The sequence below is a fragment of the Bos grunniens genome, chromosome 27, assembly GCF_055505025.1.
Source record: "Bos grunniens cultivar Pamir isolate PY7600 chromosome 27, Bosgru_T2T1.0, whole genome shotgun sequence".
Taxonomy (NCBI): domain Eukaryota; kingdom Metazoa; phylum Chordata; class Mammalia; order Artiodactyla; family Bovidae; genus Bos; species Bos grunniens.
The window spans coordinates 23,084,146-23,101,987 of record NC_141191.1 but is presented as its reverse complement, the minus strand read 5'-3'; the positions used below and the strand labels follow the sequence as shown (position 1 = coordinate 23,101,987).

The window sequence follows — 17,842 nt, the reverse complement described above, 5'->3', positions numbered from 1 at the left end:
GTAAAACTGTCACTGTTTGCAAATGACATGATACTCTATGTAGAAAATCCTAAAGACACTACCAGAAAACTACTAGAGCTCATCAATGAACTCGGTCAGACAGTGTGGTATTGGCACGGAAACAGAAATGTAGCTCAATGGAGCAGGATGAGAAGTCCAGGAATAAACTCACTCATCTATGGTCAATAACTCAGTGACAGAGAGGCAGGACTGTATGGAGAAAAGGCAGTCCCTTCAATAAACAGTGCTGCGAAGACTGGACAGCTACATAGAAAAGAATTAAATTAGAGTAATCTTTACCACCATATACAAAAATAAACTCTATATGGATTAAAGACCTAAATATAAGACCAGATACTATGTTTTCCCAGAGGAAAACATATGCAGAACACTCTTTGACATAAACTGCAGCAGTATCTTTTCAACCCATCTCTTAAGAGTAATGGAAATAAAAACAAAAATAAACAACTGGAACTTAAAAGCTTTTATATAGCAAAGGAAACCATAAACAAAAGGAAAAGACAACTCCCAGAATGGGAGGAAATATTTGCAAACAGTTTGACCGACAAGGGATTAATCTCCAAAATTTATAAACAGCTCATGTAGCTCAACGTGAAGAAACAGCCCGATCAAAATGGGCAAAAGACCTAAATAGACATTTCTCCTAAGAAGACAAATAGATGGCCAAAAGTCACATGAAAAGAGGCTCAACACTGCTAATTATCAGAGCAATGTAAATTAACTACAATGTGATATCACCTTACACCAGTCAGAATAACCATCATTAAAAAATCAGTAACAATAAATGCTGGACAGGATGTGGAGAAAAGGCAACCCTCCTACACTGGTGGTAAGAATATAAACCAGTGCAACTACTACATAGAACAGTGTGGAGTTTCCTTAAAAAACTAAAAATAGAGTTACTACATAATCCTACAATCCCACTCCTGGGCACATATCCAAAGAAAACCATGGTTCAAAGGGATACATGCACCCCAGTGTTCACTGCAGTGCTGTTTACAGTAGCCAAGATGTGGAAGTAACGTAAATGTCCATTGGCAGATGAATGGATAGAGAATATGTGATGTGTGCATACACACACATAAACACACACACAATGGAATATTACTCAGCCCTTAAAAACAATGAAACAATGCCATTTGCGGTACCATAGTGGGCTTGGAGATTATTAGACTGAGTGAAATAAGTCAGAGAAAGACATGGTAGCACTTACGTGCAGAATCTAAAAAAATGACACAAATGAGCTTATTTACAAAATAGAAGCAGACATCAAAAAAAAAAGTTATCAAAGGTGAAAGGTGAGGGGGAGGGATAAATTAGGAGTTTGGGATTGATGTATACATTTTTGTATTTTTGAAATAGATAACCAACAAGAAATACTGTGTAGCACAGGGAACTTTGCTTAAAATTCTGTAATAACCTAAATGGGAAAAGAATTTGTAAAAGAATAGACACTTGTATATGTAAAACTTGCTGTATACAACTAAAGCTAATGCAACATTGCTAATCAGTTATACTCTAAAATTAAAAAAAGGTACCATACCATATACCACATATTTATGGTGTCTCTTGATGTATTATTTTATATCTGCCTCTTATTTTCATCTTAGAACCTAGTTCTATGTATTTTTTTTAATCAAAAGGTTAAAGAAGGAAAGGAAGAAAATGTTATTTCCCATGAACAGCATTTTATTTTGAGGTGCAATTTCCCCAGGAAATGGAACAAAGACCCATTATACATAATCTAGCAAAGATATTTAACTAGGTACAAAAATACTGGTTCTTAAGTAAGCTTATTAAGATGGTTTTCTGCAAACTTTATTCATTATGTTGTACTTACCAGTCAAACAGATACAGACCCATGATGAGAATACTTAAGCATTTGAAATGTCAGTAGAAGAAGGTTCCATTCTGAAATTATGTTTGCAGGAGTGGAGAAAAGATAACACTATTATCAATGTTTTTGTGGTGTACACAGTTTTACATTGCTTATATTAAAATGTGGTTTGTAATATAAAACATGTTAATGCAATGGTAAATATTTCATAACAGGAACATAAAATCATAATTACTCCTTCTGTGTGGATGACACATACATCACATTGAACTCTTGATTGTGCAGAGATCTGGTCATGAACATCTTCTTAACACCCTTCCACTGTACAATAATTTCAATACTTCACAAAACTAAAGTACTTCCAAAGAAGCATGTATTAAGCTGTCAACTGTATTTTATTCTTTATTCCATTATTTTGAGCTTTTAAATTTGGGAAATTAAGCTGCAGGTGAAGTCACAAAATTGATTCAGCCATCCAGAGCAACATTAAACAGTGATAACTAGAAGAATGCTAATCCTGATCATTGACTCATGTGAATTATATACATCCTTATCTGTTAGTGTCATTTTGGAAGTGGTACTGAATTTAGTATTTGATAAGTCATATTTCAGTTGGTTCAAAAGAAAATAGGAAGTACTCCAGATGCTAAGTGACCATACATACACTAAGATGAGAAGTCAGAAACGAAAATGATGTGTTTTAGAAGAAAGATAGCCTGACTAGAAAAGAGAGAGCAGCCAAATATTCACCCGTGTTACATTTGGAAACACTTTACATAAAACTCAAGGATATGTAAAAACAGTGTAATCTATCTTGGGAGGTCAGGTAGGCAGATTTATTTACCACTGAAAAAAAGAAAGTTTTCTTTTAGTTGTATTTCTTGACAGCAATATACAGTTCTATTATTAGAGATAGCAAAGCCAACCTTGAAGCTTTTGCCCAAATCCAAGTATAACAAAATGAGAACACACTACTAGAAAAGTTATGTTTTGTGTATTTTTGACTATTTCACATATGTCTTAGCTCTTCTTTAGCAATCTGAACTTCTTACATGTATCTTATACCTTCTTCACTTTTTCTCTGAAGTCTTACATTTTGTTTTCTTCATCAGGATTTAGCTCCAGGCAAACTCACGTGAACCATCTAAATATACCATATTTAGCATAGGAAAAACTTGAGTCATGTGAAAAAGTGGATGACGATGATGATCACAATGACCAACTACCTCTGAGGTGCTAGGAAATCGACATGTTGGCCTCCTTCAGTGTCTGCAGGGCCCTTATATGAAGTTGTTTCTCTCCCATCCCCTAATTACAAGTGGTAGCTGGGACTCAGGTTAGGCAGCTCGATCGAGTAGAGTAGCAATAGAACCCAGATCTGTGTAGCCTTGATTCACCATCACTGTGATCCGTAGCATGGTGACTTACCTTCATCTTGTCACGGTTCATTAAATTTGTGGCTTCTGGATTCACCTTCCTGGAAGTGACTTACAATCGTGTCTCCTTTCTGTTCAAACGTCCTCTGTGACTTCCTTATTCCTATAAAATTAAAATCAGGCATACTTATTTCTGCCTTTTATCCAAGGCTCCTTCTACAGGTAGTGACAGCCTGCATTTCTGGCCTCATCTCTGACTACTTTCTTCCCAGCAGCGCCATCTACAGCCTATGCTGTCCTTAGCATAGTGCTCCTATCTGCACTTTCAGGAGTGCTTCCTCTTTTCTTCTCTCTGTTGAAATTACACTTAAGTTTCATGTAGTTTTGATGCTGTCTTCCAAGAGGCCTTGTCTGCTTCCGCATCCTTCCTCTTTTACAGTGCTTTGTTTGCTGCCACTTATACCACTTAATTTTTTTGCTTGCTTTGTATTTCAGGTACTATGGAATTATTTAAAGTAGATTATAAACTTCTTGAAGGCAGAAACTATGATTTTCTCATTTTTATGGTATCCTATGTAGGGTCTGGTACATCCTAAGCCTAGGTAAGTAAAAAGTAAGGATGGAAATGATCTCTGATCCCAAGTCTATAGTCAGTAATCCATCTGCTTTCTAAATGACTGGAGTAAAGGGTTTCAAATCAGCAGATTTGTTGAATACTCAGAAATGCCTGTGGCAGGAGAAAGCATTTGCTGAGAGGATGAAAAAATTACTTTTGAACCTCTCAATTGTTGTTTTTCCATTTATGTCTTAGAATGGCTGTATACACCCCCAGGGTACTTGTTAAATGCAGATTCCAGAAACTAGTATCCAGAAATGTACCCTAGTAGCACAATCCCCAGTTTATTTACTTACATATCTGAGATTTTTTTAATAGAAACATTACATAAATTTAAGAAAGTGCTTAAAATTAAATGCTTTAAATCATGTGTGGCTTAGTTCACTTTTTAAATTTTAATTATTTTTTAATTGAAGGATAATTGCTTTACAGAATTTTGTTGTTTCCTGTCAAACCTCAGTATGAATCAGCCATAGATACATATATAGTCCCTCCCTTTTGAACCCCACTTCCCATCTCCCCCCCACCATCCCACTCCTCTAGGTTGATACAGAGCCCCTGTTTGAGTTTCCTGAACCATACAGCAAATTCCTGTTGGCTGTCTATTTTACATATGGTAATGTAAGTTTCCATGTTACTCTTTCCATACATCTTACCCTCTCCTCCCGAAACAGACATAGACAATACGCTTAGTTCATTTTAATGGAGAGAACACTCCTGTATAGCCAGCACCAGATCAAGAAACAGAAGGTAGCCTGCATTCCAGCAGCCAGGCCACACTCCCCTTGCTAAGTCACTTCAGTTGTGTCCGACTCTGTGCGACCCCATAGACGTCAGCCCACCAGGCTCCCTCGTATCTGGGATTCTCCAGGCAAGAACACTGTAGTGGGTTGCCATTTTCCTTCTCCAATGCATGCAAGTGAAAAGTGAAAGTGAAGTCGCTCAGTCGTGTCCGACCCTCAGTGACCCCATGGACTGCAGCCTTCCAGGCTCCTCCATCCATGGGATTTTCCAGGCAAGAGTACCTGAGTGGGTTGCCATTGCCCTTATTCACTAGCTAATCTACCCCTCAGGGGTTTCCTGTGTTTTGTATACAGGAAGTTTAAGGACTTCTGCCTCAGTGCAGGCCTGCTCCTGGTACTGCCATGTAATAAGCATCACTCCCCAAACCACATCCCCCTTTTCTTTTTCCTCCCTTTGTTTTCTTGTCATCTTCCCTCCATACCAGCTTTCTCCTTCATAATAAAAATTCATAACATTTTTCTTCTGAAAAAGTTTCTACCCAGTGTTGAATCCTTAAGCCCTAAAATCACATTTTGGGGTTCTCCCCCTTCTCTTGTACGGTTCCAGAATTAGTCTACTAGGCATAGAAGATTCTGTTTATTTTCCCCCCTCAAACATTACTTGGAAGATTGAAAGGATAAAAATTGAAAAGCATGTGTGCTATTGATTGTTTCTAAACCAAAAGCTTATCTTATTGTAGCTAAGCTGGTAAAGAATTCACCTGCAATGCAGGAGACCCTGGTTTGAGTCCTGGGTTGGGAAGTTCCCCTGGAGAAGGGATAGGTTACCCACTCCAGTATTCTTGGGCTTCCCTGGTGGCTCTGATGGTAAAGAATCTGCTTGCAATGCAGGAGACCCAGGTTTGATGCCTGTGTTGGGAAGATCCCCTCCCAGGTTTTTTAGAGAATCCCCATGGATAGAGGAGCCTGGCAGACTACAGTCCATGGGGTTGCAAAGAGTTGGATGCGACTGAGCGACTAAGCACGTGTATTTTAAAGAAAAAAAAAGGTATATATATATATATTTTTAATTACTTTAAGCATTAATTAAGGATTCAATATATATGGGATTCATATATATAAACTACATAAAATAGATAAGCAACAAGTATTTACTATATAGTGCAAGGAATTATACCTAATATCTTATAGTAACCTGTAATGGAATATAATCTGCAAACACCCTGAATCAGTATGATGTACACTTGAAACTAACACAATATTGTAAATCACCTCTCCTTCAACTAAAAAAGGACTCAGTTTTAGAGTTTGTGATAGTTTAACATTAGATAAGTATATTGCACTGGGCAGGCCTGGTTTACTAAGCAAATTAAAGCTGTAAACAGTTTTGACTGAGTTTCGTTTAGATTGCTCAATAAAATATTTCTAGGTGCACAGTATTACTTTGATTGTTATATCCTTAAAGATGATGCTAATTGCCAATATATTTTATCTTTTACTGAACAAGTTTTCCACTTTCAAAATTTTACTTGACAATTCATTATTCTGTTTGAGAATTTGTTTTTAAAATTATACCTTCCTTCTCTCCCCAGTTTGGTACAGTCAGATTGTTACTGTATTTTTAGGAACTAAAAGTAAATCATAAATATGAAAGTACAAATATATATTGCTGTGATTTGTTAAAGAAAACACTGCAGTAGCCACAATATGATATATTAATTCCATTTAAGTAGGATAAATTAGAATTGTGCAGCCATTTAAAAAAATATTTTCAAGAGGATAAAAATCTCATTAAGTTAATTTGTAGCACTTATAAATGATGCTGCTAGGACTGAATATTCTTTGTGTCATTTATACTCTTTTTGGAAAAGACCTATTTTTTGCTATATTTAAGACAATCATGTAGTAACTTCCTTGAATAAGATTAGAGGGATAAAAGACTTTTAAAGGTTGTCTAATTCACTCTGTCTTCAGGCATGATATATATATATTTTTAAACTCCTTTATTTAGAATGCCCATGCTGTCTATTCGTTCAGCACATTGGCTTCATATTTTCATTTTTTTCTCTTTAAATTCTATAACGTACTTGTTCATTTCACTTAAACTGCTCACTTGGGAACTACCTGAAACCTCATCGAAATTTTTAATAGTTCCAAATCCAAGCTTTCAGACTTGCAATTAATATCAATGAATTCAATTTCTTCTATTCTCTTATTCCTGCTTATTCTGCTGTTCCATCTTTGTCCATTTTCTTTGATTTCTCATATTTTCTGTTCTCTCACCCGCTTCCAAGGGACTTAACTGGTCCCCAAGAACACTAAGATCAACCTTTCTTCAGAATCTCCATCCACTTTTTCAACCATATCCTCCTTGTCAATACCTTTTCCTGTAAGGTCTACTATCTACTTAGTTGCCACTTGTAAGATATTTTGGAAAATCATAAATAAAGTTTGATTTAATGTATTCCACGTGGTTTATTGCTAAAATTTCTCAGTAGCACACCTCTCTCCTGGTCTTTGCAGTCATAACATGACCTAATTGACTATGTGAGGGTTGTCTCTGCCCATGATCTCAGTTCATTTCTGGTCACTCCCAGTGTCCTTCCATCTGGCTTCTGTACCCATCACTCATCTGAAAATCACACTAGTTCACCAAGGATTTCCATGTTGTTAAATACCAGATGGACATTTTTCAGTCATATAAAAAATCAGATTTGTACATAGCATTTACAAGCAATTCCTTAAAAAAACTAAAAGTAGAACTACCATATGATCCAGCAGTCCCACTCCTGGGCATATATCCAGAAGAAAACCATAATTTGAAAATATACATACACCCAGTGTTCATTGCAGCACTATTTACAATAGCCAAGACATGAAACCAACTGAAATGTCCATCGACAGTGTATAAAGAAGTGGCATATAAATACAGTTGAATATTACTCAGCTATAAGAAAATAATGAAATTATGCCATTTACAGTAACATGAATGGACCTAGAGATGGATGGTGTTAAATGTTATCATAGTAAGCAGAGTAAGTCAGAGAAAGATGAATATCATATATACCATTCGTGTGGAATCTAATTTTTAAAAACGATAAATGAACATATTTATGAAACAGACTCGCAGACATAGAAGACAAACTTATGGTTACCAAAGGGGAAACTTGGCCAGGTGGGGATAAATCAGGAGCTTGGGATGAACATATACACACTATTATATATAAAATAGATATTCAACAAGGGCCTCCTATATAGCACAGGGAACTCTACTCATTATTCTGGGATAACCTATATAAGAAAAGAATTTTAAAAAAGGATGTGTGTGTGTGTGCATATATGTGTGTGTATATAATTGAATCACTTTGCTATACACCTGAAACTAACACTGTAGATCAATGATACTCTGATAAAGTTAAAAAAATAATATAAAAGATACTCTGATGGAAAAATAAAGAATCAGTAAAATGTCATTTCAAATTCCTCCCAGTAGTGTTGGGTTTTAGGAAAAAAGTGCTTCCTTCCTGATTATAATGAAAAACTCATGGAAGAATTTTATTATAGATATGATGGAAAGACTCTTGTTTCTGTTTATTTTTTCTAAACAATATTTCTTCGAAAATATACCTCTTTAGAACTGACATATAATTTGCATACAGAAAATTGCAAAAGTCTTAAATCTATAGTTTGAGTTTTGACTGGGCTTAGCTATCTCAATACAAAATCTGTGGGTGCCTGGTTTCCCCCCATTGTGTATTTTTGATTAAGAACAAATCTGAGTAATCTATTATGAATTAGCCAGTTTAAAAAAAAAAGCACAGTTAAAAGCAGCTTTTAGACTTTAAATCAATCATGTATACTTGCGGTGTCACAAACTCTCAATATGTGAGGCTAAGTTCACATTTTGATATTTGCAATCTCTCAGGTAAGATTTTTAAAATCTATAAAGAAAAAGCACATATTTTAAAAATGGAATTATATACCCCCCAAAAAATTTATGTGTTAAAAATTAAGTACATATAAATACACAAGAACATTTGTAATAAATTACTAACGATGGAGGGCTTCCCTGATAGCTCGGTTGGTAAAGAATCTGCCTGCAATGCAGGAGACCCTGGTTTGATTCCTGGGTGGGGAAGATCTGCTTGAGAAGGGATTGGCTACCCACCCCAGTATTCCTGGGCTTCCCTTGTAGTTCAGCTGGTAAAGAATCCTCCTGTAATGCAGGAGACCTTGGTTCGATCCCTGGATTGGGAATACATTTTTGAAATCTCTGGAGAGATATGATTTTTTCAATTATGTGCTTATAGTACATACTGATAACCACCAAATATCAATGTTTACTTGTTAAAATTTTTATTGGCAAAAATTTCTTAATAAAAAAATATTATTTAATGAGCCCAGTCTAAATTTGAGAAGAGTACACTGTGATTTTATTAATTTTAAATAACATTCACTCTACATAGTTGTTTAAAACATCACTTTTTCTCTAAGATATATATATATATAAAATATTTCCTGAGCTTAACTGTTCTTTATGCTATTTTGAGGAATTTAACTTCATTTGTTAGCTTCATCTAAGATGTTAAAAATACAGTTATTAATAAATGCTCTAGATTTTTAAAAAATTCCTAAATTACACTAAATATACAGAGTTTTACAATCATTTCACAGTTTAGGGTTTAAATATATATATATATTTTTTTTTTAGGGGATTTCATCATTTTCCATGTTTTGTATAACTTAATTCTTTTTACTTTTTTTTTTTTTTCTTAATTTTTTATTCCTTTATTTCTCATGTGTTCCCCATCCTGAACCCTCCTCCCTCCTCCCTCCCCATACCATCCCTCTGGGTCGTCCCAGTGCACGAGCCCCAAGCATCCAGCATCGTGCATTGAACCTGGACTGGCATCTCGTTTCATACATGACATTTCACATGTTTCAATGCCATTCTCCCAAATCTTCCCACCCTCTCCCTCTCCCACAGAGTCCATAAGCCTGTTCTATACATCAGTGTCTCTTTTGCTGTCTCGTACACAGGGTTATCGTTACCATCTTTCTAAATTCCATATATATGCGTTAGTATACTGTATTGGTGTTTTTCCTTCTGGCTTACTTCACTCTGTATAATAGGCTCCAGTTTCATCCACCTCATTAGAACTGATTCAAATGTATTCTTTTTAATGGCTGAGTAATACTCCATTGTGTATATGTACCACAGCTTTCTTGTCCATTCATCTGCTGATGGACATCTAGGTTGCTTCCATGTCCTGGCTATTATAAACAGTGCTGCAATGAACATTGGGGTACACATGTCTCTTTCCCTTCTGGTTTCCTCAGTGTGTATGCCCAGCAGTGGGATTGCTGGATCATAAGGCAGTTCTATTTCCAGTTTTTTAAGGAATCTCCACACTGTTCTCCATAGTGGCTGTACTAGTTTGCATTCCCACCAACAGTGTAAGAGGGTTCCCTTTTCTCCACACCCTCTCCAGCATTTATTATTTGTAGACTTTTGGATCGCAGCCATTCTGACTGGTGTGAAATGGTATCTCATAGTGGTTTTGATTGGGAAATCTGGTCAACCACTTGTAAATATATTTTGTATTTAATTATTTTAAAATATGTTGAAGCAAGTATTTGAAGCCTGTTCTCTTTTTTAAAAAATTGAAATATTCTGTATTCTACAAGTAATATATCCTTTTTCCTGAGACAGTGGTATTCATGTGAGTTTTAAGTCTAGAATCCTAACATTATAAATCCATATGTGACTAAGATACAGAAGAAATGTTATAGACAGTATTATAATAGTTTAAGGGCATTAACTATTCATTACCCTGAGGCAAAGTTTTATTAAAAGAGGTAGAATTAGAGTTATTAAATCACACTAAATTTTGGTTACCCAGTAAGAATAAAGATTGCTCCTTGATATGGATCAGAAAGAAAAAAAAATGGAACAGCCTTAAGAAAACCCATACAGAGGTGAAAATGAGGACAGGATGTTTGGGGACCATAATTTTTTTGAGATATAATTTTTAATGGAAATAGTGTTAGAAAAAGTGTACTTACTGTGGCATCCCAATCATGTCTTACCTTCAAACCCCTTCCCATCCTCTGTTAATTTCCTTGTCATTTTCCACCTGTTTAAAGTTCGCTCTGACTATTCCTAATGTATCTCAACATAATCTCTATTGAAATACCCTGTTTATAGTTAACCATCTTTGGAGCCTTTTCCTTCCATTTCACACTACAGTAATTTCATCTTTTTTTTTTTTTTAAACTTTACATAATTGTATTAGTTTTGCCAAATATCAAAATGAATCCGCCACAGGTATACACATGCTCCCCATCCTGAACCCTCCTCCCTCCTCCCTCCCCATACCATCCCTCTGGGTCGTCCCAGTGCACCAGCCCCAAGCATCCAGTATCGTGCATCGAACCTGGACTGGCATCTCGTTTCATACATGATATTTTACATGTTTCAATGCCATTCTCCCTAATCTTCCCACCCTCTCCCTCTCCCACAGAGTCCATAAGACTGATCTATACATCAATGTCTCTTTTGCTGTCTCGTACACAGGGTTATTGTTACCATCTAAATTCCATATATATGCATTAGTATACTGTATTGGTGTTTTTCCTTCTGGCTTACTTCACTCTGTATAATAGGCTCCAGTTTCATCCACCTCATTAGAACTGATTCAAATGTATTCTTTTTAATGGCTGAGTAATACTCCATTGTGTATATGTACCACAGCTTTCTTATCCATTCATCTGCTGATGGACATCTAGGTTGCTTCCATGTCCTGGCTATTATAAACAGTGCTGCGATGAACATTGGGGTACACGTGTCTCTTTCCCTTCTGGTTACATAATTGTATTAGTTTTGCCAAATATCAAAATGAATCCACCACAGGCATACATGTGTTCCCCATCCTGAACCCTCCTCCCTCCCCATACCATCCCTCTGGTTCATCTTTTATATTTCTCTAGAACTCACTGAACACATAGCTAAATTATAGAGTCCTTACTGAATACCACATAATTTAGTAGCTAATTAACTTCTGATCTGTTCACTCCAGTAGCAGTTTTCAGTAAGAAAGATACAGTTATCATCCCGATTTACAAAGAGGCAACTCAAGCACAGACTGAAATGTTGGCTTACTAATTCTAGAATGTTAAGCACACTGCCCTTATTTTGTCTGTATGGTTAGAGATCTCCATGTGCATGTTCCCATGTTTCTTTTTCAGCAAAAAAAAAAAAAAAAAAAACATGTTTTTTACATGTACTTGTTTTCTCATTTTATGGAATACAGCTCTCTCACTGTTAAGTAATGACTAGATGGCTTGATTGATAAATCGATTGATTCAAAAGTGTTTGACTTTACTGCCAAGAGCTGTGGCCTCTAAGCAGTTTTAAATTTTCAAAGGTTTGTGAGCAGTAGACTGATGAAAGTGGAGATTTTGGAAGATTTAGCTAGAAATGAGAGATTGGAGACTAAAGATTAGAGTGCCCATAATCCAAGCATGATATGATAAACATCCATACACAGTCAGTTGTGTCAATGTAATAGAAAAAAGGCAAATATAGGGTAGAAAGTGTTCACTGGCATTACAATTGATGTAGGCAGAAATGGTAAAGTTGAAACTTGGATCATTAGAAAAATGGTTGCATTATTGACAGAAGCACAGAAGTCTGGCCAAGATAAATAATTTTGTGCAGAGAATAGTGACATGTTTGAAAAACATTTGGTTTTAGAGTATTAGGACATTCAAGTGAGATATTCAAGTAGATATATCCAATTAGTGGTTACCCTACAAGATGTAACACTATAGTCCTGGCTAAGAAGGAGTCTTTCATACCAAGAGCTGTTGAATTGAAGAGTATGAATCATCTAAAGGAGAAATGTGAGAAGAGAAAGGAATGTCAACGACAAATGATGTAACTTATCTCTTCACTATTTCAATTACAGAACCATTACTAATTAAAGTACGTTACCATTTTCAGTGACCTCTTTATTTTAATAAGCCCAAATATATAAACAAGTATGTGGATTTTGTTTTGAATTGATGTAGTCTCAATTTAATGTTCCATATAGTAGTATTTTATGTTATTTGATGCTTTTGAACTGTGGTGTTGGAGAAGACTCTTGTGGAGTCCCTTGGACTGCAAGGAGATCCAACCAGTCCATTCTGAAGGAGATCAGCCCTGGGATTTCTTTGGAAGGAATGATGCTAAAGCTGAAACTCCAATACTTTGGCCACCTCATGCGAAGAGTTGACTCATTGGAAAAGACTCTGATGCTGGGAGGGATTGGGGGCAAGAGGAGAAGGGGACGACAGTGGATGAGATGGTTGGATGGCATCACTGACTCGATGGACGTGAGTCTGAGTGAACTCCGGGAGTTGGTGATGGACAGGGAGGCCTGGCGTGCTGAGATTCACGGGGTCGCAAAGAGTCGGACATGACTGAGCGACTGATCTGATCTGATCTGATAATATATTTTATTTTTATTTATATTCATTGGGCTTTTCTCCCCCTCCAGTTCCCTGCCCCCAACACACACGTGCATGTGCACAAACACCAGGCTATAAACCCCATGTGTGTGTGTTAGTCACTCAGTCGTGTCTGACTCTTTGCAACCCTGTGGACTGTAGCCCTCCATGCTCCTCTGTCCATGGGATTCTCCAGGCAAAACTACTGGAGTGGGTTGCCATTTCCTTCTCCAGTAAACCCCACGAGGCCAGGGATTTTTGCTCTGTTCACTCTTATCTCAAGTGTCTAGAAATGTGCCTATCACATATTAGACATTCAATAAATATCAGCTGAACAAACAGAAATAACGATAGCCAACACTTAAGGAAGGCTCACTTCATGTCATATTTTTCTGAATGCTGTAAATTATTATAACATCCTTGATCTGCTGATGCAGAAACTGACCCACAGGTCGGTTAACACACCCCAGCCTACACAGCAGCCTGGTCTGTAACCAGATTCTCCAGCCGTCAGTGTGGTGCTTCTGTTGAAGACGATTGCTGTGTTTGGTTCTGTGAAGTCTTTATGGAAGAACCAGAAGCTGTATATTAGCCTCTAGATACAAAATACTAGTTATATACCTGGATTCACATTGTTAGTATACTGATTAAGTATGAAAGTAAATGCTACTGATTTGAAGCTTTCAAAGTAGTAAGCTTAAAGAAATAGAAAATCACACCCAAGAATTTGATGTCTCATTTGGCAGATTAGCAGGCTAAACCAGGCCCAGCCGTCGTTAAACCCATTCTCAAGACTTGCAGATCCAGGGTACTGTCAGCAGTGTTATATGGGTCTAATATCTGAGTCCTTATCAGTGTCATTTTCATTTCTGAGACAGGTTTCATTTATCATCCCATTGTGCTATGTTTCACATCAAATGTCAAGATAAAGTCTCTAATGTCAAAGATTTAGAGGCAGTGATTTTCCAGACTTGTTCATCAGAATGCAGTGATCCTGGACATCCAGAGAAAACGGATGGCACTGAACTTTTAAAGCAGATGGTGAACTGGCATTAGGTGAACTTTAGAGAGAGTATCACTCTAAGACAATATGCGAGAAGTTTCAAGGATATGAACTAAAGGCATCTGAAGAAACTGGACTAGAAAACCCATCACAGCAGGTAGTTCCACGTGATGCAATGGGATCCAGACTTAGCAATGTTTCACTCAGGTCGCAATCAGTGAGGAAGTGACAGGGAAAAATACCAAGTGCAAACAGTGATCAGGGAATTATCTAATAGACACACTACAAGACTCATCATTAAGGAATAATTGCCTAGCATCTCAGGTGCTTTCATCCACATGAATATGCTTTCATACAGAGGAATATCAAAGACTTATCATGGGAGCATTGAGAGGGAAGATGTGAATATCCATTTTCACAGATAATCCAAAAAAGAAAAATATGAGAGACTAGGTTTCAAAAGACAGTGGTCATTTTTCTGCTTATTTTTTGTTTAAATCCATTTTATAGACTTCTCTTGATAATAACATCTTTTTTTATCACCTAATAGGCCCATAAGTAACAACAACAACAAAAAATGATCTGTACAAGGAAAATGAATTAAGGAGAGGTTAAATGGCTTTCCTGGGGGAAATCATTCAGTTCATCTGCAAAGTTAGAGTAGGGCAGAAAAACTATCTTCCTAGTGCATTTCTTATGCCAGTCACAGATACAAAATATTTAGTGATATGAAATGAGTGATTTTACTTTTTAACATAGAATAATGTGACTTTTAAGCTTCATGTTACATTGTATTTTGTTGTTGTTGTTCTTGTACTTTAGATTACATTTTTAACAACATGAGAATAGTAATGTTCCTTGATGATTTTTTTGTAAAAGATAAAAAGGAAAAAAGCCCATATATACTTTTACTCTATTATACTTTTCATATATATCTAATATGACAGAGTTCCCAAAACATTTGCATTGTAGATCTACATATTCAGTGTATCTCATATCAAAAGCTATTCAGTTGGATTTTAAAATGAAGAATCTAACAAGTAACTTTTCATTTTGAACTTACTACTTTAGTTACCAAAAATATTCCATGAGAGTAATTCTACTAAGCATTCCAGGTTTTCTTTCATTGATGAATAGAAGAATTGATAAGTCTAGAAATGGGCTGTCAAGAAAATATTAATTACTAAAATGTACTTAGAAGCTGAGTCACAGGACCTTTTAAGTCAACCTCTGCGGTACACTTGAAAGAAACAGTCATACTATGTTGTCATATTATTTAACCTCTCAACGTTTTGAAAGCACAGTGAATATGAGAAGCTCTCTCGTCAGTCATAGTATCGGTTTTGTTCAAAAACTAGAAAGTGCTTCTACAAGCATACGTTCTCCCCAGTAGCTGTCTCACTAGTGTCTGGGCTTTAGGGTAGTCTTACAGTCTCCTCAGAATTTTTCAGGCCTGCCTGCACTTTGGGTTCTCATTGCCTGACCTTCTAGGGAGGAGCAGTTATGATGAACTATTTCTGCATATTCTGCTTAGGATTTCCTTAGAATTGATTGGAGCTTTTTGGTTTGGTTGTTCTGTGTTGTTACTTGTTCTCTCCCGTACCTCCCCTGTTTACAGTACCTGACCTACTGATCTTATGGTCCCTGTGAATTCAGGTAAAGCTCCTAAGGAGAGGTGTGTCTCCACTGTACTAGCGGGGCTGATGCTTTTCGTAGAGAAGAGTTTGAATAAGACCAATCATACCTACCTAGCCTGGGGAAATCCAGCACAGTGGCATTCTTTGCCATCTGGCTGTAGGTAACCATCCCTATCTATGTCTCTTATTTCAGGCAAGTCCAGAAGGACTTGGCCGAGCTATTTATTGTCTGATCTATATCACACCTGCTGCTTGGTGTCACGGCCTTGTAAGGACCAGTGCTACCTCAGAGAAGTTTATCCAGTTTGATGTATAAGAAGACAACCTCAAAGAAAGGACTGGGACTATGTAACTATCGAGAAATAGAGAAATCTTTTATTAGACTCTCAGAGGGCTAAGTACCTCAGGATTTCCACTTGTTTTGCACCAGCAGTGGTGATCCAGACACTCCCATTTGCCAACAGAAGCCTGCCCACCTGCTGCCCACTCTCACACTGTTTTTACTAAAGACGCAAGTAACTGGTTCCAAAGATCATAGTACCATACATTAGGAAGGTCACAGAATGCCTCGGAATACTTCTGTTATACTCAACACTAAATAAAAGAGTATATTTTGTCTTAACAGTTAAAGAAAATCTCTTCCTAGATGTTCGTCTTCTCACAAAGAAACTGAGAAAGAAATAATCAAGATTACTTCCTTTTAGTATTCTGGGTGCCTGAGCACACAAAGGAGACTCAGGACTATGATGTCATTACTGCATTGCTACAAACTTGTGTATTTTAAAATAGCATCTTCTTTATTTAGAGTTATGTAGTTAAAAAAAAAGGATTGACTATCATATATGAAAAATGGATCCCTCACTGTACGTAGGCTTTGATCACGAAAGCAGTTGCTCTTCTACTGGCAGATCTTAAATAGCCAAGATTAAAGACACAAGTTTATTTAAGAGCAATGAGGAAACTCATTTGACTTCTTGGAAGTCCTGCCAAAGGAAATACAAGATTTTTCTCCTACATTCTGTCTTCACGTTGATAATAAATCATCATGTTTTTTTTTTGCTGTTATAGTACTTCTGTTGCAGAGTGAGAATCATATGCTAGACAGTTGAGAGATTATCGCTTAAATATTTTCTTAAATTTCATGTGTCTGCTCTTCTGGTACTGGAGGATAGTAAACAAGGTACAGAAAAAGGTGAAAGGATTCACACAGGTCATTTTTCCTGACGTATACAAGAGGGAAAGAAAATGAACAGAAATAAAGTTTACATTCCCTACTGATGAGTCCAGCTGCATGAAGAGATGGACAGGAAGAATCCACGTGATAGTAAAAGATCATCACAGCAGTGTTTCCTCTAGCTATTGACAAGATCTTAGTTCATTCTGCAGTTGTGTATTTTAAAATGAAAGAAAGGACCAAAAGTGCTCTTGTGGATTTGATGTTAGGCTGAAAGTGGCATTTGGATAACACCAGACAATATCAAATCTAAGTTTTTTTTTGCCGTTTTCTTGGTGTCATAAAATGTTTTTTAGTCAGTCATGTCCGACTCTCTTGCAACCCCATGGCCTATAGCCCACCAGGCTCCTCTGTCAATGGAATTTTCCAGGCAAGAATACTGGAGTGGGTTGCCATTTCCAAGTTAAATAAATATTTAGGATTAAATTTCCATGAGTTACTGACATTTCCCTTGTCAGAATTAGTAAAAATCACAGGTGGAAAGAATATAAATGAACATCATGCTTGCTGAAGTTGTAAAGGAATTACTCAGTGTTCCTTCTTCCAAAGTATTTTCAAAGTACATGCATCAGTTAAATACATATATTAAAGACTAGCTTAAAATGGTGAGCTTAGTTAGATTTTAATTGTGTTAAGCATTGCTTTAGGTAACCCTGTAAATGAAACATTCCCTCCAAGGTCAGCACTTAAGACCTCTAGAGTGCTTGTTTGTTCTTTTATTCTTGTTTTTGCTCTTCTGACTTTTATATGTGCCAGTAATGTCTCTGTCGCACTCTGGTAGACAAAATGTGTTCTCACAGTTTGAATGTGTAAGCTTGTGAAAGCATTTTTTTGGATTTGTTTGTTTCATTTTGTTTGCTGTTTGTTACACTTGATATCCCC

The 17,842-nt window shown here is 36.5% G+C and overlaps 2 protein-coding genes across 8 annotated transcripts in view; one reads left to right on the top strand and one right to left on the bottom strand.

Moving 5' to 3' along the window:
* Positions 1-17,842, bottom strand: part of LOC147343647 (uncharacterized) — a 301,851-nt gene that overhangs the window by 197,511 nt on the left and 86,498 nt on the right. Inside the window, exons 2-3 of one of the 2 annotated variants that reach the window (XM_086380719.1) lie at positions 3,287-3,397; positions 1,862-1,932 (exon numbers count right to left, since the gene is read on the bottom strand). In XM_086380719.1, coding sequence (XP_086236845.1) covers positions 3,392-3,397 — 6 coding nt within the window. In that variant the 3' untranslated portion in view covers positions 1,862-1,932; positions 3,287-3,391. The remainder of the gene's footprint in view (positions 1-1,861; positions 1,933-3,286; positions 3,398-17,842) is intronic. The other variant, XM_086380720.1, reaches the window with a different exon arrangement.
* Positions 1-17,842, top strand: part of TUSC3 (tumor suppressor candidate 3) — a 197,813-nt gene that overhangs the window by 146,112 nt on the left and 33,859 nt on the right. The window lies entirely within an intron of this gene.